The 23,144-nt window shown below is 62.1% G+C and overlaps 8 protein-coding genes across 14 annotated transcripts in view; 7 read left to right on the plus strand and 1 right to left on the minus strand.

Annotated features, from left to right (window-relative positions):
- The window catches only part of UBAP2 (ubiquitin associated protein 2), a 133,794-nt gene that overhangs the window by 12,030 nt on the left and 98,620 nt on the right, over positions 1-23,144 (minus strand). The gene's annotated exons all lie outside the window — the stretch shown is intronic.
- On the plus strand, positions 3,720-4,813 carry LOC308056202 (interferon-like). Its single transcript, XM_080371208.1, has one exon. The coding sequence runs from the start codon at positions 3,735-3,737 to the stop codon at positions 4,299-4,301; it is 567 nt and encodes a 188-aa protein (XP_080227334.1). The 5' UTR covers positions 3,720-3,734; the 3' UTR covers positions 4,302-4,813.
- LOC308056193 (interferon-like) lies at positions 5,342-7,865 on the plus strand. The gene has a single exon (XM_080371199.1). It carries the CDS (start codon positions 6,789-6,791, stop codon positions 7,353-7,355), a length of 567 nt encoding a protein of 188 aa, XP_080227325.1. The 5' UTR covers positions 5,342-6,788; the 3' UTR covers positions 7,356-7,865.
- On the plus strand, positions 7,929-10,919 carry LOC308056190 (interferon-like). Its single transcript, XM_080371196.1, has one exon. The coding sequence runs from the start codon at positions 9,843-9,845 to the stop codon at positions 10,407-10,409; it is 567 nt and encodes a 188-aa protein (XP_080227322.1). The 5' UTR covers positions 7,929-9,842; the 3' UTR covers positions 10,410-10,919.
- Positions 10,983-13,977, plus strand: LOC308056191 (interferon-like). The gene has a single exon (XM_080371197.1). It carries the CDS (start codon positions 12,897-12,899, stop codon positions 13,461-13,463), a length of 567 nt encoding a protein of 188 aa, XP_080227323.1. The 5' UTR covers positions 10,983-12,896; the 3' UTR covers positions 13,464-13,977.
- Positions 15,694-18,722, plus strand: LOC308056204 (interferon-like). Its single transcript, XM_080371211.1, has one exon. It carries the CDS (start codon positions 15,934-15,936, stop codon positions 16,498-16,500), a length of 567 nt encoding a protein of 188 aa, XP_080227337.1. The 5' UTR covers positions 15,694-15,933; the 3' UTR covers positions 16,501-18,722.
- Positions 18,731-21,759, plus strand: LOC308056209 (interferon-like). Its single transcript, XM_080371216.1, has one exon. It carries the CDS (start codon positions 18,971-18,973, stop codon positions 19,535-19,537), a length of 567 nt encoding a protein of 188 aa, XP_080227342.1. The 5' UTR covers positions 18,731-18,970; the 3' UTR covers positions 19,538-21,759.
- Positions 21,768-23,086, plus strand: LOC308056201 (interferon-like). The gene has a single exon (XM_080371207.1). The coding sequence runs from the start codon at positions 22,008-22,010 to the stop codon at positions 22,572-22,574; it is 567 nt and encodes a 188-aa protein (XP_080227333.1). The 5' UTR covers positions 21,768-22,007; the 3' UTR covers positions 22,575-23,086.

Consider the following 23,144-nt stretch of genomic DNA (forward strand, 5'->3'; position numbering starts at 1 on the left):
AGGCTGGGGCCAGGCTGTGGCACTGTCTGCTCATGGGCACCATGGCCACACCTTCACTGGGAAGGAAGGAGGAGGAAATTGCTGTGCTGCCTGCTCATGGACAACTGTGAGGCAATGGGGAGTGTGGTGGTATTTATTATACATACTGTTATCTTGCCCGTCCAGACTGCAACCTCCCCTGATGGAGGGGAAGGTCCCCACAGACTGTAAGACTCTCATCCAGTGACTATTCACCACAGAAATCTAGAAACCTATTTATTTATTTATTTATTTATTTAACCATTAATATCTATATTGCTATATTTATGTATTTATTCACTTGTTTGGAAATAAAGACTTTTTGCAAAAAAAAAAACCAGAAGAAAAAGAAAAGAGGTGGTCATCATTCATGTACCTGACAGGCAAAGACGGGGTCTCTGTAAGGCAGGCAGGGATGACCACCCCTCTGGCAGCCTGTCCCACTGATAGATGCCTCCTGCCCTGGTCAAATGCTCCATACAGGAGTCCACTCTTAGGGACCCACCACAGCCCTTCAAGCCCACAGGCATCTTTCACTAATGCAAGACGCCCGGAGCACACACTTGTCCTGATGACATGCTGCCAGCCCTGCACACTCCTTTCCCACCATCCACCCTCCCTCACTGCCAAAACATGAAAGCCACCTCCAAATCACCACCCCATATTACAACCAACCATTCAGCAATACCACAGCACTTAGGAGCAAGGAGGGTCCTGTGGACATGGTTCACCTCAAAGAGGCGAAGAGAGGACCCACCAAGGCCTGTGGAGATTTGGACAAGGGATAGCATCTCAGTGCTACCAACCTCACCCAAGAAACCTTAAAAAATACCAAACAGCCATGTGCCCAGGTGGCCAAGGAGGCCAGCAGCATCCTGGCTGGTGCCGGGAACAGCGTGGCCAGCAGGGCCAGGGCAGTGCTGTCCCCCTGCACTGGGCACTGGCGAGGCCGCCCCTCGACTCCTGTGTTCAGGTTGGGCCCCTCACTGCCAGGGGGACGCAGAGGGGCTGCAGCGTGTCCAGAGACGGGCAGGGGGCTGGTGCCGGGGCTGGGGCACAAGGCTGGTGGGGAGCGGCTGGGGGAACTGGGGGGGTCAGCCTGGAGAGGAGGAGGCTCGGGGGCACCTTGTGGCTCCCTGCAGCTGCCTGACAGGAGGGTGTAGGCAGGGGGGTCGGTCTCTTCTCCCAGGTGACAAGTGACAGGGCAAGAGGAGACGGCCTCAGTCTGTGCCGGGGAGGTTTAGGTTGGATGTTGGGAAAAAGTTCTCCACTGACAGGATGGTGGAGCGTTGGGACAGACTGCCCAGGGAGGTGGTGGAATCACTGTCCCTGGAGGTCTTTAAAAAATGCATAGATGTGGTGGTTAGGGACATGGTTTAGTGGTGGACTTGGCAGTTCTGGGCTAATGGTTGGACTCGATGCCTTAAAGGTCTTTTCCAACACAAAAAACCACTGGAGATGCCCAGGACTGCTCATTGCTCTCCTACAACCACCACAACAGACACAGGACACCACAACTGTGTTTACACACCAGTGGCCATGGGGACCTATCTCACACAGAGCGCACGGGCCTAGGCCTTCTGCACTCCAGCACTCCAGTTAACAAACAAAAAGATAAATCACTCAAACACTGCCACCCAACATGGTCCAAACCAACCAGCACAGATGAGCGCAGCATTGTCCATGAAGTAAACTGCCCACGCACCACCAGCACCAGCCGCTCCTTGGCCCTCCAACCACCACCCCAAAAATATCTGCTCCAGATGTTCTTCCCTCCCCAGGTATGCCTGAGAAAGACAACACTAAAGTTCAGCAGCTATGGCATCCTCCTACACAGGACAAAGACGTTCTTCTCCATGAACAGTTATACCACGTCCACCACCACATTGCTGCAAGGATGCTGCAAGAACACATCACAGCATGGTCAGGGTTGGAGGGGACCTCTGGAGATCATCTACTCCAGCCCCTCCCGTACAGTAGGCTCTCCTAGAGCAGGTTGCACGTCATCATGTCCGAGGGGGGCTGAATGTCTCCAGAGAAGGACACTCCACAGCCTCTCTGGGCAGCCTGTTCCAGGGCTCTGTCACCCTCAAGGTAAGGAAGTTCTTACCCAGATTCAGATACAGCTTCCTGTGCTGCAGTTTGTGCCTGTTGCCCCTTGTCCTGTCGCTGGGCAACACTGAAAAGAGCCTGGCCCTTCCCATAGCAGGCACATGCCATGCAGTGGGAGAGCGAGAAAACAAGTGGGACTGAAAGTATTCAGGTACACACCAGGACCACTCAAGATGCAACTTCCATGTTGTACCACAGTCCCCCTGATGTTCCTTCTAACCAGAAATACCCTGTGATGCCAGGCAGGCGGGACTTCAATGGCTTGGTCTTGTCAGAGGTGGACAAAGAAAGCAAACCCTCCTCAGACAGGAAAACAAAAGACAGATAATGACACAGGCTGGAACATCGGGAATAAAAACATGAAAGAATAAACACATTATATCCTTCTTCACCATGAAGGTGATACGACACCACAAGAGGGATCAGGTACATTGTGAGATGCCCACTCCTGCAGACAGATGCAAAGCCATCACTGATCAAGGCCAGCGCAACCTCCTCTGAAACCACCTGCCCTCAGCACTAGATAATACTTAAAACACTAACATTAAAAAAAAAAATTGAAAAAAAATTAAGAAATGAAGTGATGCACAATCAGTGATAAAAAATTCAAACACCAAAAAAATAACAAAAGATAAAGGAAAATGGACAGTTCCAGTAATATCAGAGAATAACATACGAGCATGCACTTAAACAGGGGAACACTGGAAATTGGAAAATGGAATTGTCTGTAGAGAACCTTTTCCTCCACACTATAAAAATACAGCACAATAGTGACAGTGGTCACAAAAACTTCCTCACATAGCAAAACTAGCAAAATTCACCCTACATAAAAAAAGGTTTCTGCCTGCATTTCCTACATTGTTAAATAACCTAAAAATGAGACAACACTTCTCACCCCTCTCATCAACATGAGGTTTCAAAACAAAGAAATGGAATCAAAGAGATGAAGACTATACCAATAAATATCAGTGACTGTAGACACACATGCAACCATATCTTCTCAAACAACAAGTAGACTTAGTGAACTCCTGAGAAACCAGACAATGACATCATTTTACAAATATCCCGATACGTTAAAAGAAATGATGTCTTGAAACAAAAACACAAATGACAAAAAAACCGAAACTGAAAAACCCCACAAACACTACGGTACAACTACACAAGGAAAAGAGACATGGGAAGGAAGGGAAATTCAGCCAAACACAACAGGAACAAGAAAGAGCCCAGAAGGAAAAGGAGAAACCACAAGAAAATCACATAAGCAGCAGAAACACCACAAATGTAACTATCGCAGTGTTTCATATCCCCCACGCGACCACTACAGCCAACCTCCCCACGACACACCACCGCCAAAGCACCGCCACCGCTCTCCCCACCCACGGCCACCCCAACAACGCACTTCCCCAAGACCACCACAGCCACCAGCCAAAACTGAAAGCCACAGCCGGAAACTCGCTGCCATCGGAAAGCGAGGAAGGGGAAGCCGCCGCGCCACATAAAGCCGGCCACCCGGCACCACACCAAGCACAGCGACCACCCGCAACACCACCAAGCCTGCCCGGGCTCCTGCACAGCGACACCCACGCGGCACCCACCCAACCACCATGACAGCGCCCGCAACCCCACAGCCCCGCCTGACGCACGGCGCCACGCCGCTCCTGCTCCTCCTGACGGCTCTCGCCACCGCCCTCGCCTGCCACCACCTGCGGCCCGGCGACGACACCTTCCCCTGGGACGGCCTCCGGCTCCTCCAGGCCATGGCTCCCAGCCCGACACAGCCCTGCCAGCAACACCAGGCGCCCTTCCGCTTCCCCGACACCCTCCTCCACACCAGCCACCCACAGCAAGCCGCCGCCACCGCCCTCCGCATCCTACAGCACCTCTTCCACACCCTCAGCAGCAACGACAGCGCCCCGCAACACTGGGACACCGGCGCGCGCCACCACCTCCTCAACCACCTACAGCACTACATCCAACGCCTGGAGCAATGCCCGACAGCCAACGCCACGCTCTTCAAGAGGCAGCGACTCAGCATCGACAGGTACTTCACGCACATCCAGGACTTCCTCCACACCCACAACCACAGCGCCTGCGCCTGGGACCACGTCCGCCTCGAAGCTCGCGCCTGCTTCCAACGCCTCCACAACCTCACCCGCACCATGCGCCGTTAGCCCAAGCACCGCGGCCAACGCGCACGCGCGCGGCCCCACCACACCGACAACAACACTTTCTGGAGCCCCGGCGGACCCAGCCCCACCTCTCTCATCCCGCCTACCCTCAGCCACGCCAACAGCCGCTGCAGCAACGGCCCCGCGCCCTCAGCCCCCACTGACTGACCCCCTTATTTATTCAACTCTTATTTATTGCCACCGCGGGACTTCACCTATTTATTCACCTATTTATTCATTCCACACAAAATAAAGACCTGTTGCAAAAACCTTGCCAATGCATCTTGTCTCACAAGCACAGGAACGAGCCTTCGGCGTGGCGCGAAGCCACCGCCACTCAGCACCTGCTCCAAGCCCTGCCCCACACGGGCTCTGCAGGCCCCGTGCCCACTCTCCTCCTTGACACCTCTCCCCAAGGAGGCGCTTTCCTCCACCTCTTTCAAAAACCTCTCCCAGGCTTTCAACAGCCAGCGTCACCAGAACCTCCGTGTCGGCCCGTCTCCTCCACAGTTCCCACCCACCCCCCGCCCCGCGTTCCACCAACTGATCCTCAGCTCTGGAGGCCTCGCTACAGGGAGGCCTCGCACCTCTTGCAGCGCGTCCACAGCAGGGCCACAAACACCGTCAGAGCCTTGCAACGCCTCTCCTACGAGGAAAGGCTCAGAGAGATGGGCTTCTTCAGCCTGCAGCAGGGAAGGCCCCGCGGAGACCTTACTGCGGCCTTTCAGCACTTCCAGGGGGCTCACAAGAAAGACGGCCGACGACTTGGTCAAAGGGCCTGCAGCCACACCACAGCGGGGACCGGCTTCACACCAAACGAGGGGTGGCTCACGCTCCGTACGAGGAAGGCAGCGCGCTGCAACCAGCAGGGAGGCAAAACGCTGCAACACGTTGCCCACAGAGGTGGGACGCGCCCCGTCCCTGGAAACCTCCCAGGTCAGCCTGGACTGGGCTCTCAGAACCTCCTCGACTTGAGACGGCCCTGCCCCTTGCTGGCGGGTTGGGCCCGGCGACCTCCGAGGGTCCCTCCCAGCCCAACCCGACCCATCCCAAACCATGCCATGAGCCTAGGAAGGAGCGGCACGGCACAGACCCAACTCGGGGTCGCTGGCTCTTGCAGCTTCAGGCATTGCTCACCACAACCCTCTGCCTGCGCTGCTTCAAAACACCTTGCAGCGCCAGCTCTGCTGTTCTAGGCCAACACGGACAAGGTCCAGCCGGCGACCTCCAACGTCAGCCTACCTCCTGCCGTGACGGCACCTACCTACGCCCAACCACCGTGCACGCGCCACCACCCCAAGCACTGCACCCTCCAACACAACGCTGCCTGACAACAGCGTGGCTCCCGGCCCGCCACCACCAACACCCTTCACACCTTTCCCCTGCTCCACACGCTTTCAGAAAACACGGGGCAGCCTCCCTCACGCAAGCACAATGCCATCCTCCCTCTTGCAAGGGACCTCAACAACTCAGCCAGCGCAACCTCCTCCTCCTGCCACTACAGCTCCGCAGCTACGCCGGCTGCCCCGGCTCCACCTCCCGAGGACTCCTGGGCACCCCTCCTCTTCAGAGGAGCAGGGCCTCAGGCCATCCCAAACACGGGACCCTTCACTTACGGGCCACGGTTCCGTCTCCAGGCCCACCTCAGCCCCGGAGGCAGACAAAACACAAGACCCCGGGGATACAGGGGCGGGCACGTGCACCCACGGCACCACAGCCGGGCAGCCAAGGCGGCCAAGGCAGCAACAGCAACCGCAGCAAAACTCTTCCCTTCTTCCTCTTCCTTTTCCCTCAAGCCTTTCCTCCCCGTGCCCGTCAGCTTCAACGGGGCAGATCCATGCGGGAACACAGCCCACGCTCAAGTGCCTACCCCCAGAGCCACCTCCTCCCAAGCCGCCCCCACCCCCAGGCCCTCGCTCCAGGAGGGGGCTCCCCACGCTCTGACAAGTGACATCACTTCACAACCCTTCCCAACACGAAAAGGAAAGACCAGCTAAGACGAAAACAAAGGCCAGACACAAGTGAAAGGAAAACACACCACGGACAACACCAGGCCATTACAGGCGGAAAAGACACTTGGGCAGGAAGGGAAACTTCAGCTGCGGAGCTCGCCCTGCAGCCAACAGGGAAACCCTGACACACCTCCCCGGCACAGCTGCCCCCAGGGGCTCTGCCCCGGCGCTTGCGCATCCCCCACGCGACCACTACAGCCAACCTCCCCACGACACACCACCGCCAAAGCACCGCCACCGCTCTCCCCACCCACGGCCACCCCAACAACGCACTTCCCCAAGACCACCACAGCCACCAGCCAAAACTGAAAGCCACAGCCGGAAACTCGCTGCCATCGGAAAGCGAGGAAGGGGAAGCCGCCGCGCCACATAAAGCCGGCCACCCGGCACCACACCAAGCACAGCGACCACCCGCAACACCACCAAGCCTGCCCGGGCTCCTGCACAGCGACACCCACGCGGCACCCACCCAACCACCATGACAGCGCCCGCAACCCCACAGCCCCGCCTGACGCACGGCGCCACGCCGCTCCTGCTCCTCCTGACGGCTCTCGCCACCGCCCTCGCCTGCCACCACCTGCGGCCCGGCGACGACACCTTCCCCTGGGACGGCCTCCGGCTCCTCCAGGCCATGGCTCCCAGCCCGACACAGCCCTGCCAGCAACACCAGGCGCCCTTCCGCTTCCCCGACACCCTCCTCCACACCAGCCACCCACAGCAAGCCGCCGCCACCGCCCTCCGCATCCTACAGCACCTCTTCCACACCCTCAGCAGCAACGACAGCGCCCCACAACACTGGGACACCGGCGCGCGCCACCACCTCCTCAACCACCTACAGCACTACATCCAACGCCTGGAGCAATGCCCGACAGCCAACGCCACGCTCTTCAAGAGGCAGCGACTCAGCATCGACAGGTACTTCACGCACATCCAGGACTTCCTCCACACCCACAACCACAGCGCCTGCGCCTGGGACCACGTCCGCCTCGAAGCTCGCGCCTGCTTCCAACGCCTCCACAACCTCACCCGCACCATGCGCCGTTAGCCCAAGCACCGCGGCCAACGCGCACGCGCGCGGCCCCACCACACCGACAACAACACTTTCTGGAGCCCCGGCGGACCCAGCCCCACCTCTCTCATCCCGCCTACCCTCAGCCACGCCAACAGCCGCTGCAGCAACGGCCCCGCGCCCTCAGCCCCCACTGACTGACCCCCTTATTTATTCAACTCTTATTTATTGCCACCGCGGGACTTCACCTATTTATTCACCTATTTATTCATTCCACACAAAATAAAGACCTGTTGCAAAAACCTTGCCAATGCATCTTGTCTCACAAGCACAGGAACGAGCCTTCGGCGTGGCGCGAAGCCACCGCCACTCAGCACCTGCTCCAAGCCCTGCCCCACACGGGCTCTGCAGGCCCCGTGCCCACTCTCCTCCTTGACACCTCTCCCCAAGGAGGCGCTTTCCTCCACCTCTTTCAAAAACCTCTCCCAGGCTTTCAACAGCCAGCGTCACCAGAACCTCCGTGTCGGCCCGTCTCCTCCACAGTTCCCACCCACCCCCCGCCCCGCGTTCCACCAACTGATCCTCAGCTCTGGAGGCCTCGCTACAGGGAGGCCTCGCACCTCTTGCAGCGCGTCCACAGCAGGGCCACAAACACCGTCAGAGCCTTGCAACGCCTCTCCTACGAGGAAAGGCTCAGAGAGATGGGCTTCTTCAGCCTGCAGCAGGGAAGGCCCCGCGGAGACCTTACTGCGGCCTTTCAGCACTTCCAGGGGGCTCACAAGAAAGACGGCCGACGACTTGGTCAAAGGGCCTGCAGCCACACCACAGCGGGGACCGGCTTCACACCAAACGAGGGGTGGCTCACGCTCCGTACGAGGAAGGCAGCGCGCTGCAACCAGCAGGGAGGCAAAACGCTGCAACACGTTGCCCACAGAGGTGGGACGCGCCCCGTCCCTGGAAACCTCCCAGGTCAGCCTGGACGGGGCTCTCAGAACCTCCTCGACTTGAGACGGCCCTGCCCCTTGCTGGCGGGTTGGGCCCGGCGACCTCCGAGGGTCCCTCCCAGCCCAACCCGACCCATCCCAAACCATGCCATGAGCCTAGGAAGGAGCGGCACGGCACAGACCCAACTCGGGGTCGCTGGCTCTTGCAGCTTCAGGCATTGCTCACCACAACCCTCTGCCTGCGCTGCTTCAAAACACCTTGCAGCGCCAGCTCTGCTGTTCTAGGCCAACACGGACAAGGTCCAGCCGGCGACCTCCAACGTCAGCCTACCTCCTGCCGTGACGGCACCTACCTACGCCCAACCACCGTGCACGCGCCACCACCCCAAGCACTGCACCCTCCAACACAACGCTGCCTGACAACAGCGTGGCTCCCGGCCCGCCACCACCAACACCCTTCACACCTTTCCCCTGCTCCACACGCTTTCAGAAAACACGGGGCAGCCTCCCTCACGCAAGCACAATGCCATCCTCCCTCTTGCAAGGGACCTCAACAACTCAGCCAGCGCAACCTCCTCCTCCTGCCACTACAGCTCCGCAGCTACGCCGGCTGCCCCGGCTCCACCTCCCGAGGACTCCTGGGCACCCCTCCTCTTCAGAGGAGCAGGGCCTCAGGCCATCCCAAACACGGGACCCTTCACTTACGGGCCACGGTTCCGTCTCCAGGCCCACCTCAGCCCCGGAGGCAGACAAAACACAAGACCCCGGGGATACAGGGGCGGGCACGTGCACCCACGGCACCACAGCCGGGCAGCCAAGGCGGCCAAGGCAGCAACAGCAACCGCAGCAAAACTCTTCCCTTCTTCCTCTTCCTTTTCCCTCAAGCCTTTCCTCCCCGTGCCCGTCAGCTTCAACGGGGCAGATCCATGCGGGAACACAGCCCACGCTCAAGTGCCTACCCCCAGAGCCACCTCCTCCCAAGCCGCCCCCACCCCCAGGCCCTCGCTCCAGGAGGGGGCTCCCCACGCTCTGACAAGTGACATCACTTCACAACCCTTCCCAACACGAAAAGGAAAGACCAGCTAAGACGAAAACAAAGGCCAGACACAAGTGAAAGGAAAACACACCACGGACAACACCAGGCCATTACAGGCGGAAAAGACACTTGGGCAGGAAGGGAAACTTCAGCTGCGGAGCTCGCCCTGCAGCCAACAGGGAAACCCTGACACACCTCCCCGGCACAGCTGCCCCCAGGGGCTCTGCCCCGGCGCTTGCGCATCCCCCACGCGACCACTACAGCCAACCTCCCCACGACACACCACCGCCAAAGCACCGCCACCGCTCTCCCCACCCACGGCCACCCCAACAACGCACTTCCCCAAGACCACCACAGCCACCAGCCAAAACTGAAAGCCACAGCCGGAAACTCGCTGCCATCGGAAAGCGAGGAAGGGGAAGCCGCCGCGCCACATAAAGCCGGCCACCCGGCACCACACCAAGCACAGCGACCACCCGCAACACCACCAAGCCTGCCCGGGCTCCTGCACAGCGACACCCACGCGGCACCCACCCAACCACCATGACAGCGCCCGCAACCCCACAGCCCCGCCTGACGCACGGCGCCACGCCGCTCCTGCTCCTCCTGACGGCTCTCGCCACCGCCCTCGCCTGCCACCACCTGCGGCCCGGCGACGACACCTTCCCCTGGGACGGCCTCCGGCTCCTCCAGGCCATGGCTCCCAGCCCGACACAGCCCTGCCAGCAACACCAGGCGCCCTTCCGCTTCCCCGACACCCTCCTCCACACCAGCCACCCACAGCAAGCCGCCGCCACCGCCCTCCGCATCCTACAGCACCTCTTCCACACCCTCAGCAGCAACGACAGCGCCCCACAACACTGGGACACCGGCGCGCGCCACCACCTCCTCAACCACCTACAGCACTACATCCAACGCCTGGAGCAATGCCCGACAGCCAACGCCACGCTCTTCAAGAGGCAGCGACTCAGCATCGACAGGTACTTCACGCACATCCAGGACTTCCTCCACACCCACAACCACAGCGCCTGCGCCTGGGACCACGTCCGCCTCGAAGCTCGCGCCTGCTTCCAACGCCTCCACAACCTCACCCGCACCATGCGCCGTTAGCCCAAGCACCGCGGCCAACGCGCACGCGCGCGGCCCCACCACACCGACAACAACACTTTCTGGAGCCCCGGCGGACCCAGCCCCACCTCTCTCATCCCGCCTACCCTCAGCCACGCCAACAGCCGCTGCAGCAACGGCCCCGCGCCCTCAGCCCCCACTGACTGACCCCCTTATTTATTCAACTCTTATTTATTGCCACCGCGGGACTTCACCTATTTATTCACCTATTTATTCATTCCACACAAAATAAAGACCTGTTGCAAAAACCTTGCCAATGCATCTTGTCTCACAAGCACAGGAACGAGCCTTCGGCGTGGCGCGAAGCCACCGCCACTCAGCACCTGCTCCAAGCCCTGCCCCACACGGGCTCTGCAGGCCCCGTGCCCACTCTCCTCCTTGACACCTCTCCCCAAGGAGGCGCTTTCCTCCACCTCTTTCAAAAACCTCTCCCAGGCTTTCAACAGCCAGCGTCACCAGAACCTCCGTGTCGGCCCGTCTCCTCCACAGTTCCCACCCACCCCCCGCCCCGCGTTCCACCAACTGATCCTCAGCTCTGGAGGCCTCGCTACAGGGAGGCCTCGCACCTCTTGCAGCGCGTCCACAGCAGGGCCACAAACACCGTCAGAGCCTTGCAACGCCTCTCCTACGAGGAAAGGCTCAGAGAGATGGGCTTCTTCAGCCTGCAGCAGGGAAGGCCCCGCGGAGACCTTACTGCGGCCTTTCAGCACTTCCAGGGGGCTCACAAGAAAGACGGCCGACGACTTGGTCAAAGGGCCTGCAGCCACACCACAGCGGGGACCGGCTTCACACCAAACGAGGGGTGGCTCACGCTCCGTACGAGGAAGGCAGCGCGCTGCAACCAGCAGGGAGGCAAAACGCTGCAACACGTTGCCCACAGAGGTGGGACGCGCCCCGTCCCTGGAAACCTCCCAGGTCAGCCTGGACGGGGCTCTCAGAACCTCCTCGACTTGAGACGGCCCTGCCCCTTGCTGGCGGGTTGGGCCCGGCGACCTCCGAGGGTCCCTCCCAGCCCAACCCGACCCATCCCAAACCATGCCATGAGCCTAGGAAGGAGCGGCACGGCACAGACCCAACTCGGGGTCGCTGGCTCTTGCAGCTTCAGGCATTGCTCACCACAACCCTCTGCCTGCGCTGCTTCAAAACACCTTGCAGCGCCAGCTCTGCTGTTCTAGGCCAACACGGACAAGGTCCAGCCGGCGACCTCCAACGTCAGCCTACCTCCTGCCGTGACGGCACCTACCTACGCCCAACCACCGTGCACGCGCCACCACCCCAAGCACTGCACCCTCCAACACAACGCTGCCTGACAACAGCGTGGCTCCCGGCCCGCCACCACCAACACCCTTCACACCTTTCCCCTGCTCCACACGCTTTCAGAAAACACGGGGCAGCCTCCCTCACGCAAGCACAATGCCATCCTCCCTCTTGCAAGGGACCTCAACAACTCAGCCAGCGCAACCTCCTCCTCCTGCCACTACAGCTCCGCAGCTACGCCGGCTGCCCCGGCTCCACCTCCCGAGGACTCCTGGGCACCCCTCCTCTTCAGAGGAGCAGGGCCTCAGGCCATCCCAAACACGGGACCCTTCACTTACGGGCCACGGTTCCGTCTCCAGGCCCACCTCAGCCCCGGAGGCAGACAAAACACAAGACCCCGGGGATACAGGGGCGGGCACGTGCACCCACGGCACCACAGCCGGGCAGCCAAGGCGGCCAAGGCAGCAACAGCAACCGCAGCAAAACTCTTCCCTTCTTCCTCTTCCTTTTCCCTCAAGCCTTTCCTCCCCGTGCCCGTCAGCTTCAACGGGGCAGATCCATGCGGGAACACAGCCCACGCTCAAGTGCCTACCCCCAGAGCCACCTCCTCCCAAGCCGCCCCCACCCCCAGGCCCTCGCTCCAGGAGGGGGCTCCCCACGCTCTGACAAGTGACATCACTTCACAACCCTTCCCAACACGAAAAGGAAAGACCAGCTAAGACGAAAACAAAGGCCAGACACAAGTGAAAGGAAAACACACCACGGACAACACCAGGCCATTACAGGCGGAAAAGACACTTGGGCAGGAAGGGAAACTTCAGCTGCGGAGCTCGCCCTGCAGCCAACAGGGAAACCCTGACACACCTCCCCGGCACAGCTGCCCCCAGGGGCTCTGCCCCGGCGCTTGCGCATCCCCCACGCGACCACTACAGCCAACCTCCCCACGACACACCACCGCCAAAGCACCGCCACCGCTCTCCCCACCCACGGCCACCCCAACAACGCACTTCCCCAAGACCACCACAGCCACCAGCCAAAACTGAAAGCCACAGCCGGAAACTCGCTGCCATCGGAAAGCGAGGAAGGGGAAGCCGCCGCGCCACATAAAGCCGGCCACCCGGCACCACACCAAGCACAGCGACCACCCGCAACACCACCAAGCCTGCCCGGGCTCCTGCACAGCGACACCCACGCGGCACCCACCCAACCACCATGACAGCGCCCGCAACCCCACAGCCCCGCCTGACGCACGGCGCCACGCCGCTCCTGCTCCTCCTGACGGCTCTCGCCACCGCCCTCGCCTGCCACCACCTGCGGCCCGGCGACGACACCTTCCCCTGGGACGGCCTCCGGCTCCTCCAGGCCATGGCTCCCAGCCCGACACAGCCCTGCCAGCAACACCAGGCGCCCTTCCGCTTCCCCGACACCCTCCTCCACACCAGCCACCCACAGCAAGCCGCCGCCACCGCCCTCCGCATCCTACAGCACCTCTTCCACACCCTCAGCAGCAACGACAGCGCCCCACAACACTGGGACACCGGCGCGCGCCACCACCTCCTCAACCACCTACAGCACTACATCCAACGCCTGGAGCAATGCCCGACAGCCAACGCCACGCTCTTCAAGAGGCAGCGACTCAGCATCGACAGGTACTTCACGCACATCCAGGACTTCCTCCACACCCACAACCACAGCGCCTGCGCCTGGGACCACGTCCGCCTCGAAGCTCGCGCCTGCTTCCAACGCCTCCACAACCTCACCCGCACCATGCGCCGTTAGCCCAAGCACCGCGGCCAACGCGCACGCGCGCGGCCCCACCACACCGACAACAACACTTTCTGGAGCCCCGGCGGACCCAGCCCCACCTCTCTCATCCCGCCTACCCTCAGCCACGCCAACAGCCGCTGCAGCAACGGCCCCGCGCCCTCAGCCCCCACTGACTGACCCCCTTATTTATTCAACTCTTATTTATTGCCACCGCGGGACTTCACCTATTTATTCACCTATTTATTCATTCCACACAAAATAAAGACCTGTTGCAAAAACCTTGCCAATGCATCTTGTCTCACAAGCACAGGAACGAGCCTTCGGCGTGGCGCGAAGCCACCGCCACTCAGCACCTGCTCCAAGCCCTGCCCCACACGGGCTCTGCAGGCCCCGTGCCCACTCTCCTCCTTGACACCTCTCCCCAAGGAGGCGCTTTCCTCCACCTCTTTCAAAAACCTCTCCCAGGCTTTCAACAGCCAGCGTCACCAGAACCTCCGTGTCGGCCCGTCTCCTCCACAGTTCCCACCCACCCCCCGCCCCGCGTTCCACCAACTGATCCTCAGCTCTGGAGGCCTCGCTACAGGGAGGCCTCGCACCTCTTGCAGCGCGTCCACAGCAGGGCCACAAACACCGTCAGAGCCTTGCAACGCCTCTCCTACGAGGAAAGGCTCAGAGAGATGGGCTTCTTCAGCCTGCAGCAGGGAAGGCCCCGCGGAGACCTTACTGCGGCCTTTCAGCACTTCCAGGGGGCTCACAAGAAAGACGGCCGACGACTTGGTCAAAGGGCCTGCAGCCACACCACAGCGGGGACCGGCTTCACACCAAACGAGGGGTGGCTCACGCTCCGTACGAGGAAGGCAGCGCGCTGCAACCAGCAGGGAGGCAAAACGCTGCAACACGTTGCCCACAGAGGTGGGACGCGCCCCGTCCCTGGAAACCTCCCAGGTCAGCCTGGACGGGGCTCTCAGAACCTCCTCGACTTGAGACGGCCCTGCCCCTTGCTGGCGGGTTGGGCCCGGCGACCTCCGAGGGTCCCTCCCAGCCCAACCCGACCCATCCCAAACCATGCCATGAGCCTAGGAAGGAGCGGCACGGCACAGACCCAACTCGGGGTCGCTGGCTCTTGCAGCTTCAGGCATTGCTCACCACAACCCTCTGCCTGCGCTGCTTCAAAACACCTTGCAGCGCCAGCTCTGCTGTTCTAGGCCAACACGGACAAGGTCCAGCCGGCGACCTCCAACGTCAGCCTACCTCCTGCCGTGACGGCACCTACCTACGCCCAACCACCGTGCACGCGCCACCACCCCAAGCACTGCACCCTCCAACACAACGCTGCCTGACAACAGCGTGGCTCCCGGCCCGCCACCACCAACACCCTTCACACCTTTCCCCTGCTCCACACGCTTTCAGAAAACACGGGGCAGCCTCCCTCACGCAAGCACAATGCCATCCTCCCTCTTGCAAGGGACCTCAACAACTCAGCCAGCGCAACCTCCTCCTCCTGCCACTACAGCTCCGCAGCTACGCCGGCTGCCCCGGCTCCACCTCCCGAGGACTCCTGGGCACCCCTCCTCTTCAGAGGAGCAGGGCCTCAGGCCATCCCAAACACGGGACCCTTCACTTACGGGCCACGGTTCCGTCTCCAGGCCCACCTCAGCCCCGGAGGCAGACAAAACACAAGACCCCGGGGATACAGGGGCGGGCACGTGCACCCACGGCACCACAGCCGGGCAGCCAAGGCGGCCAAGGCAGCAACAGCAACCGCAGCAAAACTCTTCCCTTCTTCCTCTTCCTTTTCCCTCAAGCCTTTCCTCCCCGTGCCCGTCAGCTTCAACGGGGCAGATCCATGCGGGAACACAGCCCACGCTCAAGTGCCTACCCCCAGAGCCACCTCCTCCCAAGCCGCCCCCACCCCCAGGCCCTCGCTCCAGGAGGGGGCTCCCCACGCTCTGACAAGTGACATCACTTCACAACCCTTCCCAACACGAAAAGGAAAGACCAGCTAAGACGAAAACAAAGGCCAGACACAAGTGAAAGGAAAACACACCACGGACAACACCAGGCCATTACAGGCGGAAAAGACACTTGGGCAGGAAGGGAAACTTCAGCTGCGGAGCTCGCCCTGCAGCCAACAGGGAAACCCTGACACACCTCCCCGGCACAGCTGCCCCCAGGGGCTCTGCCCCGGCGCTTGCGCATCCCCCACGCGACCACTACAGCCAACCTCCCCACGACACGCCACCGCTCTCCCCACCCACGGCCACCCCAACAACGCACTTCCCCAAGACCACCACAGCCACCAGCCAAAACTGAAAGCCACAGCCGGAAACTCGCTGCCATCGGAAAGCGAGGAAGGGGAAGCCGCCGCGCCACATAAAGCCGGCCACCCGGCACCACACCAAGCACAGCGACCACCCGCAACACCACCAAGCCTGCCCGGGCTCCTGCACAGCGACACCCACGCGGCACCCACCCAACCACCATGACAGCGCCCGCAACCCCACAGCCCCGCCTGACGCACGGCGCCACGCCGCTCCTGCTCCTCCTGACGGCTCTCGCCACCGCCCTCGCCTGCCACCACCTGCGGCCCGGCGACGACACCTTCCCCTGGGACGGCCTCCGGCTCCTCCAGGCCATGGCTCCCAGCCCGACACAGCCCTGCCAGCAACACCAGGCGCCCTTCCGCTTCCCCGACACCCTCCTCCACACCAGCCACCCACAGCAAGCCGCCGCCACCGCCCTCCGCATCCTACAGCACCTCTTCCACACCCTCAGCAGCAACGACAGCGCCCCACAACACTGGGACACCGGCGCGCGCCACCACCTCCTCAACCACCTACAGCACTACATCCAACGCCTGGAGCAATGCCCGACAGCCAACGCCACGCTCTTCAAGAGGCAGCGACTCAGCATCGACAGGTACTTCACGCACATCCAGGACTTCCTCCACACCCACAACCACAGCGCCTGCGCCTGGGACCACGTCCGCCTCGAAGCTCGCGCCTGCTTCCAACGCCTCCACAACCTCACCCGCACCATGCGCCGTTAGCCCAAGCACCGCGGCCAACGCGCACGCGCGCGGCCCCACCACACCGACAACAACACTTTCTGGAGCCCCGGCGGACCCAGCCCCACCTCTCTCATCCCGCCTACCCTCAGCCACGCCAACAGCCGCTGCAGCAACGGCCCCGCGCCCTCAGCCCCCACTGACTGACCCCCTTATTTATTCAACTCTTATTTATTGCCACCGCGGGACTTCACCTATTTATTCACCTATTTATTCATTCCACACAAAATAAAGACCTGTTGCAAAAACCTTGCCAATGCATCTTGTCTCACAAGCACAGGAACGAGCCTTCGGCGTGGCGCGAAGCCACCGCCACTCAGCACCTGCTCCAAGCCCTGCCCCACACGGGCTCTGCAGGCCCCGTGCCCACTCTCCTCCTTGACACCTCTCCCCAAGGAGGCGCTTTCCTCCACCTCTTTCAAAAACCTCTCCCAGGCTTTCAACAGCCAGCGTCACCAGAACCTCCGTGTCGGCCCGTCTCCTCCACAGTTCCCACCCACCCCCCGCCCCGCGTTCCACCAACTGATCCTCAGCTCTGGAGGCCTCGCTACAGGGAGGCCTCGCACCTCTTGCAGCGCGTCCACAGCAGGGCCACAAACACCGTCAGAGCCTTGCAACGCCTCTCCTACGAGGAAAGGCTCAGAGAGATGGGCTTCTTCAGCCTGCAGCAGGGAAGGCCCCGCGGAGACCTTACTGCGGCCTTTCAGCACTTCCAGGGGGCTCACAAGAAAGACGGCCGACGACTTGGTCAAAGGGCCTGCAGCCACACCACAGCGGGGACCGGCTTCACACCAAACGAGGGGTGGCTCACGCTCCGTACGAGGAAGGCAGCGCGCTGCAACCAGCAGGGAGGCAAAACGCTGCAACACGTTGCCCACAGAGGTGGGACGCGCCCCGTCCCTGGAAACCTCCCAGGTCAGCCTGGACGGGGCTCTCAGAACCTCCTCGACTTGAGACGGCCCTGCCCCTTGCTGGCGGGTTGGGCCCGGCGACCTCCGAGGGTCCCTCCCAGCCCAACCCGACCCATCCCAAACCATGCCATGAGCCTAGGAAGGAGCGGCACGGCACAGACCCAACTCGGGGTCGCTGGCTCTTGCAGCTTCAGGCATTGCTCACCACAACCCTCTGCCTGCGCTGCTTCAAAACACCTTGCAGCGCCAGCTCTGCTGTTCTAGGCCAACACGGACAAGGTCCAGCCGGCGACCTCCAACGTCAGCCTACCTCCTGCCGTGACGGCACCTACCTACGCCCAACCACCGTGCACGCGCCACCACCCCAAGCACTGCACCCTCCAACACAACGCTGCCTGACAACAGCGTGGCTCCCGGCCCGCCACCACCAACACCCTTCACACCTTTCCCCTGCTCCACACGCTTTCAGAAAACACGGGGCAGCCTCCCTCACGCAAGCACAATGCCATCCTCCCTCTTGCAAGGGACCTCAACAACTCAGCCAGCGCAACCTCCTCCTCCTGCCACTACAGCTCCGCAGCTACGCCGGCTGCCCCGGCTCCACCTCCCGAGGACTCCTGGGCACCCCTCCTCTTCAGAGGAGCAGGGCCTCAGGCCATCCCAAACACGGGACCCTTCACTTACGGGCCACGGTTCCGTCTCCAGGCCCACCTCAGCCCCGGAGGCAGACAAAACACAAGACCCCGGGGATACAGGGGCGGGCACGTGCACCCACGGCACCACAGCCGGGCAGCCAAGGCGGCCAAGGCAGCAACAGCAACCGCAGCAAAACTCTTCCCTTCTTCCTCTTCCTTTTCCCTCAAGCCTTTCCTCCCCGTGCCCGTCAGCTTCAACGGGGCAGATCCATGCGGGAACACAGCCCACGCTCAAGTGCCTACCCCCAGAGCCACCTCCTCCCAAGCCGCCCCCACCCCCAGGCCCTCGCTCCAGGAGGGGGCTCCCCACGCTCTGACAAGTGACATCACTTCACAACCCTTCCCAACACGAAAAGGAAAGACCAGCTAAGACGAAAACAAAGGCCAGACACAAGTGAAAGGAAAACACACCACGGACAACACCAGGCCATTACAGGCGGAAAAGACACTTGGGCAGGAAGGGAAACTTCAGCTGCGGAGCTCGCCCTGCAGCCAACAGGGAAACCCTGACACACCTCCCCGGCACAGCTGCCCCCAGGGGCTCTGCCCCGGCGCTTGCGCATCCCCCACGCGACCACTACAGCCAACCTCCCCACGACACGCCACCGCTCTCCCCACCCACGGCCACCCCAACAACGCACTTCCCCAAGACCACCACAGCCACCAGCCAAAACTGAAAGCCACAGCCGGAAACTCGCTGCCATCGGAAAGCGAGGAAGGGGAAGCCGCCGCGCCACATAAAGCCGGCCACCCGGCACCACACCAAGCACAGCGACCACCCGCAACACCACCAAGCCTGCCCGGGCTCCTGCACAGCGACACCCACGCGGCACCCACCCAACCACCATGACAGCGCCCGCAACCCCACAGCCCCGCCTGACGCACGGCGCCACGCCGCTCCTGCTCCTCCTGACGGCTCTCGCCACCGCCCTCGCCTGCCACCACCTGCGGCCCGGCGACGACACCTTCCCCTGGGACGGCCTCCGGCTCCTCCAGGCCATGGCTCCCAGCCCGACACAGCCCTGCCAGCAACACCAGGCGCCCTTCCGCTTCCCCGACACCCTCCTCCACACCAGCCACCCACAGCAAGCCGCCGCCACCGCCCTCCGCATCCTACAGCACCTCTTCCACACCCTCAGCAGCAACGACAGCGCCCCGCAACACTGGGACACCGGCGCGCGCCACCACCTCCTCAACCACCTACAGCACTACATCCAACGCCTGGAGCAATGCCCGACAGCCAACGCCACGCTCTTCAAGAGGCAGCGACTCAGCATCGACAGGTACTTCACGCACATCCAGGACTTCCTCCACACCCACAACCACAGCGCCTGCGCCTGGGACCACGTCCGCCTCGAAGCTCGCGCCTGCTTCCAACGCCTCCACAACCTCACCCGCACCATGCGCCGTTAGCCCAAGCACCGCGGCCAACGCGCACGCGCGCGGCCCCACCACACCGACAACAACACTTTCTGGAGCCCCGGCGGACCCAGCCCCACCTCTCTCATCCCGCCTACCCTCAGCCACGCCAACAGCCGCTGCAGCAACGGCCCCGCGCCCTCAGCCCCCACTGACTGACCCCCTTATTTATTCAACTCTTATTTATTGCCACCGCGGGACTTCACCTATTTATTCACCTATTTATTCATTCCACACAAAATAAAGACCTGTTGCAAAAACCTTGCCAATGCATCTTGTCTCACAAGCACAGGAACGAGCCTTCGGCGTGGCGCGAAGCCACCGCCACTCAGCACCTGCTCCAAGCCCTGCCCCACACGGGCTCTGCAGGCCCCGTGCCCACTCTCCTCCTTGACACCTCTCCCCAAGGAGGCGCTTTCCTCCACCTCTTTCAAAAACCTCTCCCAGGCTTTCAACAGCCAGCGTCACCAGAACCTCCGTGTCGGCCCGTCTCCTCCACAGTTCCCACCCACCCCCCGCCCCGCGTTCCACCAACTGATCCTCAGCTCTGGAGGCCTCGCTACAGGGAGGCCTCGCACCTCTTGCAGCGCGTCCACAGCAGGGCCACAAACACCGTCAGAGCCTTGCAACGCCTCTCCTACGAGGAAAGGCTCAGAGAGATGGGCTTCTTCAGCCTGCAGCAGGGAAGGCCCCGCGGAGACCTTACTGCGGCCTTTCAGCACTTCCAGGGGGCTCACAAGAAAGACGGCCGACGACTTGGTCAAAGGGCCTGCAGCCACACCACAGCGGGGACCGGCTTCACACCAAACGAGGGGTGGCTCACGCTCCGTACGAGGAAGGCAGCGCGCTGCAACCAGCAGGGAGGCAAAACGCTGCAACACGTTGCCCACAGAGGTGGGACGCGCCCCGTCCCTGGAAACCTCCCAGGTCAGCCTGGACGGGGCTCTCAGAACCTCCTCGACTTGAGACGGCCCTGCCCCTTGCTGGCGGGTTGGGCCCGGCGACCTCCGAGGGTCCCTCCCAGCCCAACCCGACCCATCCCAAACCATGCCATGAGCCTAGGAAGGAGCGGCACGGCACAGACCCAACTCGGGGTCGCTGGCTCTTGCAGCTTCAGGCATTGCTCACCACAACCCTCTGCCTGCGCTGCTTCAAAACACCTTGCAGCGCCAGCTCTGCTGTTCTAGGCCAACACGGACAAGGTCCAGCCGGCGACCTCCAACGTCGGCCTACCTCCTGCCGTGACGGCACCTACCTACGCCCAACCACCGTGCACGCGCCACCACCCCAAGCACTGCACCCTCCAACACAACGCTGCCTGACAACAGCGTGGCTCCCGGCCCGCCACCACCAACACCCTTCACACCTTTCCCCTGCTCCACACGCTTTCAGAAAACACGGGGCAGCCTCCCTCACGCAAGCACAATGCCATCCTCCCTCTTGCAAGGGACCTCAACAACTCAGCCAGCGCAACCTCCTCCTCCTGCCACTACAGCTCCGCAGCTACGCCGGCTGCCCCGGCTCCACCTCCCGAGGACTCCTGGGCACCCCTCCTCTTCAGAGGAGCAGGGCCTCAGGCCATCCCAAACACGGGACCCTTCACTTACGGGCCACGGTTCCGTCTCCAGGCCCACCTCAGCCCCGGAGGCAGACAAAACACAAGACCCCGGGGATACAGGGGCGGGCACGTGCACCCACGGCACCACAGCCGGGCAGCCAAGGCGGCCAAGGCAGCAACAGCAACCGCAGCAAAACTCTTCCCTTCTTCCTCTTCCTTTTCCCTCAAGCCTTTCCTCCCCGTGCCCGTCAGCTTCAACGGGGCAGATCCATGCGGGAACACAGCCCACGCTCAAGTGCCTACCCCCAGAGCCACCTCCTCCCAAGCCGCCCCCACCCCCAGGCCCTCGCTCCAGGAGGGGGCTCCCCACGCTCTGACAAGTGACATCACTTCACAACCCTTCCCAACACGAAAAGGAAAGACCAGCTAAGACGAAAACAAAGGCCAGACACAAGTGAAAGGAAAACACACCACGGACAACACCAGGCCATTACAGGCGGAAAAGACACTTGGGCAGGAAGGGAAACTTCAGCTGCGGAGCTCGCCCTGCAGCCAACAGGGAAACCCTGACACACCTCCCCGGCACAGCTGCCCCCAGGGGCTCTGCCCCGGCGCTTGCGCATCCCCCACGCGACCACTACAGCCAACCTCCCCACGACACGCCACCGCTCTCCCCACCCACGGCCACCCCAACAACGCACTTCCCCAAGACCACCACAGCCACCAGCCAAAACTGAAAGCCACAGCCGGAAACTCGCTGCCATCGGAAAGCGAGGAAGGGGAAGCCGCCGCGCCACATAAAGCCGGCCACCCGGCACCACACCAAGCACAGCGACCACCCGCAACACCACCAAGCCTGCCCGGGCTCCTGCACAGCGACACCCACGCGGCACCCACCCAACCACCATGACAGCGCCCGCAACCCCACAGCCCCGCCTGACGCACGGCGCCACGCCGCTCCTGCTCCTCCTGACGGCTCTCGCCACCGCCCTCGCCTGCCACCACCTGCGGCCCGGCGACGACACCTTCCCCTGGGACGGCCTCCGGCTCCTCCAGGCCATGGCTCCCAGCCCGACACAGCCCTGCCAGCAACACCAGGCGCCCTTCCGCTTCCCCGACACCCTCCTCCACACCAGCCACCCACAGCAAGCCGCCGCCACCGCCCTCCGCATCCTACAGCACCTCTTCCACACCCTCAGCAGCAACGACAGCGCCCCACAACACTGGGACACCGGCGCGCGCCACCACCTCCTCAACCACCTACAGCACTACATCCAACGCCTGGAGCAATGCCCGACAGCCAACGCCACGCTCTTCAAGAGGCAGCGACTCAGCATCGACAGGTACTTCACGCACATCCAGGACTTCCTCCACACCCACAACCACAGCGCCTGCGCCTGGGACCACGTCCGCCTCGAAGCTCGCGCCTGCTTCCAACGCCTCCACAACCTCACCCGCACCATGCGCCGTTAGCCCAAGCACCGCGGCCAACGCGCACGCGCGCGGCCCCACCACACCGACAACAACACTTTCTGGAGCCCCGGCGGACCCAGCCCCACCTCTCTCATCCCGCCTACCCTCAGCCACGCCAACAGCCGCTGCAGCAACGGCCCCGCGCCCTCAGCCCCCACTGACTGACCCCCTTATTTATTCAACTCTTATTTATTGCCACCGCGGGACTTCACCTATTTATTCACCTATTTATTCATTCCACACAAAATAAAGACCTGTTGCAAAAACCTTGCCAATGCATCTTGTCTCACAAGCACAGGAACGAGCCTTCGGCGTGGCGCGAAGCCACCGCCACTCAGCACCTGCTCCAAGCCCTGCCCCACACGGGCTCTGCAGGCCCCGTGCCCACTCTCCTCCTTGACACCTCTCCCCAAGGAGGCGCTTTCCTCCACCTCTTTCAAAAACCTCTCCCAGGCTTTCAACAGCCAGCGTCACCAGAACCTCCGTGTCGGCCCGTCTCCTCCACAGTTCCCACCCACCCCCCGCCCCGCGTTCCACCAACTGATCCTCAGCTCTGGAGGCCTCGCTACA

The sequence above is a fragment of the Falco punctatus genome (assembly GCF_963210335.1).
Source record: "Falco punctatus genome assembly, chromosome: Z".
NCBI classification, from domain to species: domain Eukaryota; kingdom Metazoa; phylum Chordata; class Aves; order Falconiformes; family Falconidae; genus Falco; species Falco punctatus.

What these genes read in the sequence shown, in the direction of transcription:
- LOC308056201 (XM_080371207.1), top strand. Translation starts at nt 22,008, where the DNA reads ATGACAGCGCCCGCAACCCCACAGCCCCGCCTGACGCACGGCGCCACG.
- LOC308056191 (XM_080371197.1), top strand. Translation starts at nt 12,897, where the DNA reads ATGACAGCGCCCGCAACCCCACAGCCCCGCCTGACGCACGGCGCCACG.
- LOC308056190 (XM_080371196.1), top strand. Translation starts at nt 9,843, where the DNA reads ATGACAGCGCCCGCAACCCCACAGCCCCGCCTGACGCACGGCGCCACG.
- LOC308056193 (XM_080371199.1), top strand. Translation starts at nt 6,789, where the DNA reads ATGACAGCGCCCGCAACCCCACAGCCCCGCCTGACGCACGGCGCCACG.
- LOC308056204 (XM_080371211.1), top strand. Translation starts at nt 15,934, where the DNA reads ATGACAGCGCCCGCAACCCCACAGCCCCGCCTGACGCACGGCGCCACG.
- LOC308056202 (XM_080371208.1), top strand. Translation starts at nt 3,735, where the DNA reads ATGACAGCGCCCGCAACCCCACAGCCCCGCCTGACGCACGGCGCCACG.
- LOC308056209 (XM_080371216.1), top strand. Translation starts at nt 18,971, where the DNA reads ATGACAGCGCCCGCAACCCCACAGCCCCGCCTGACGCACGGCGCCACG.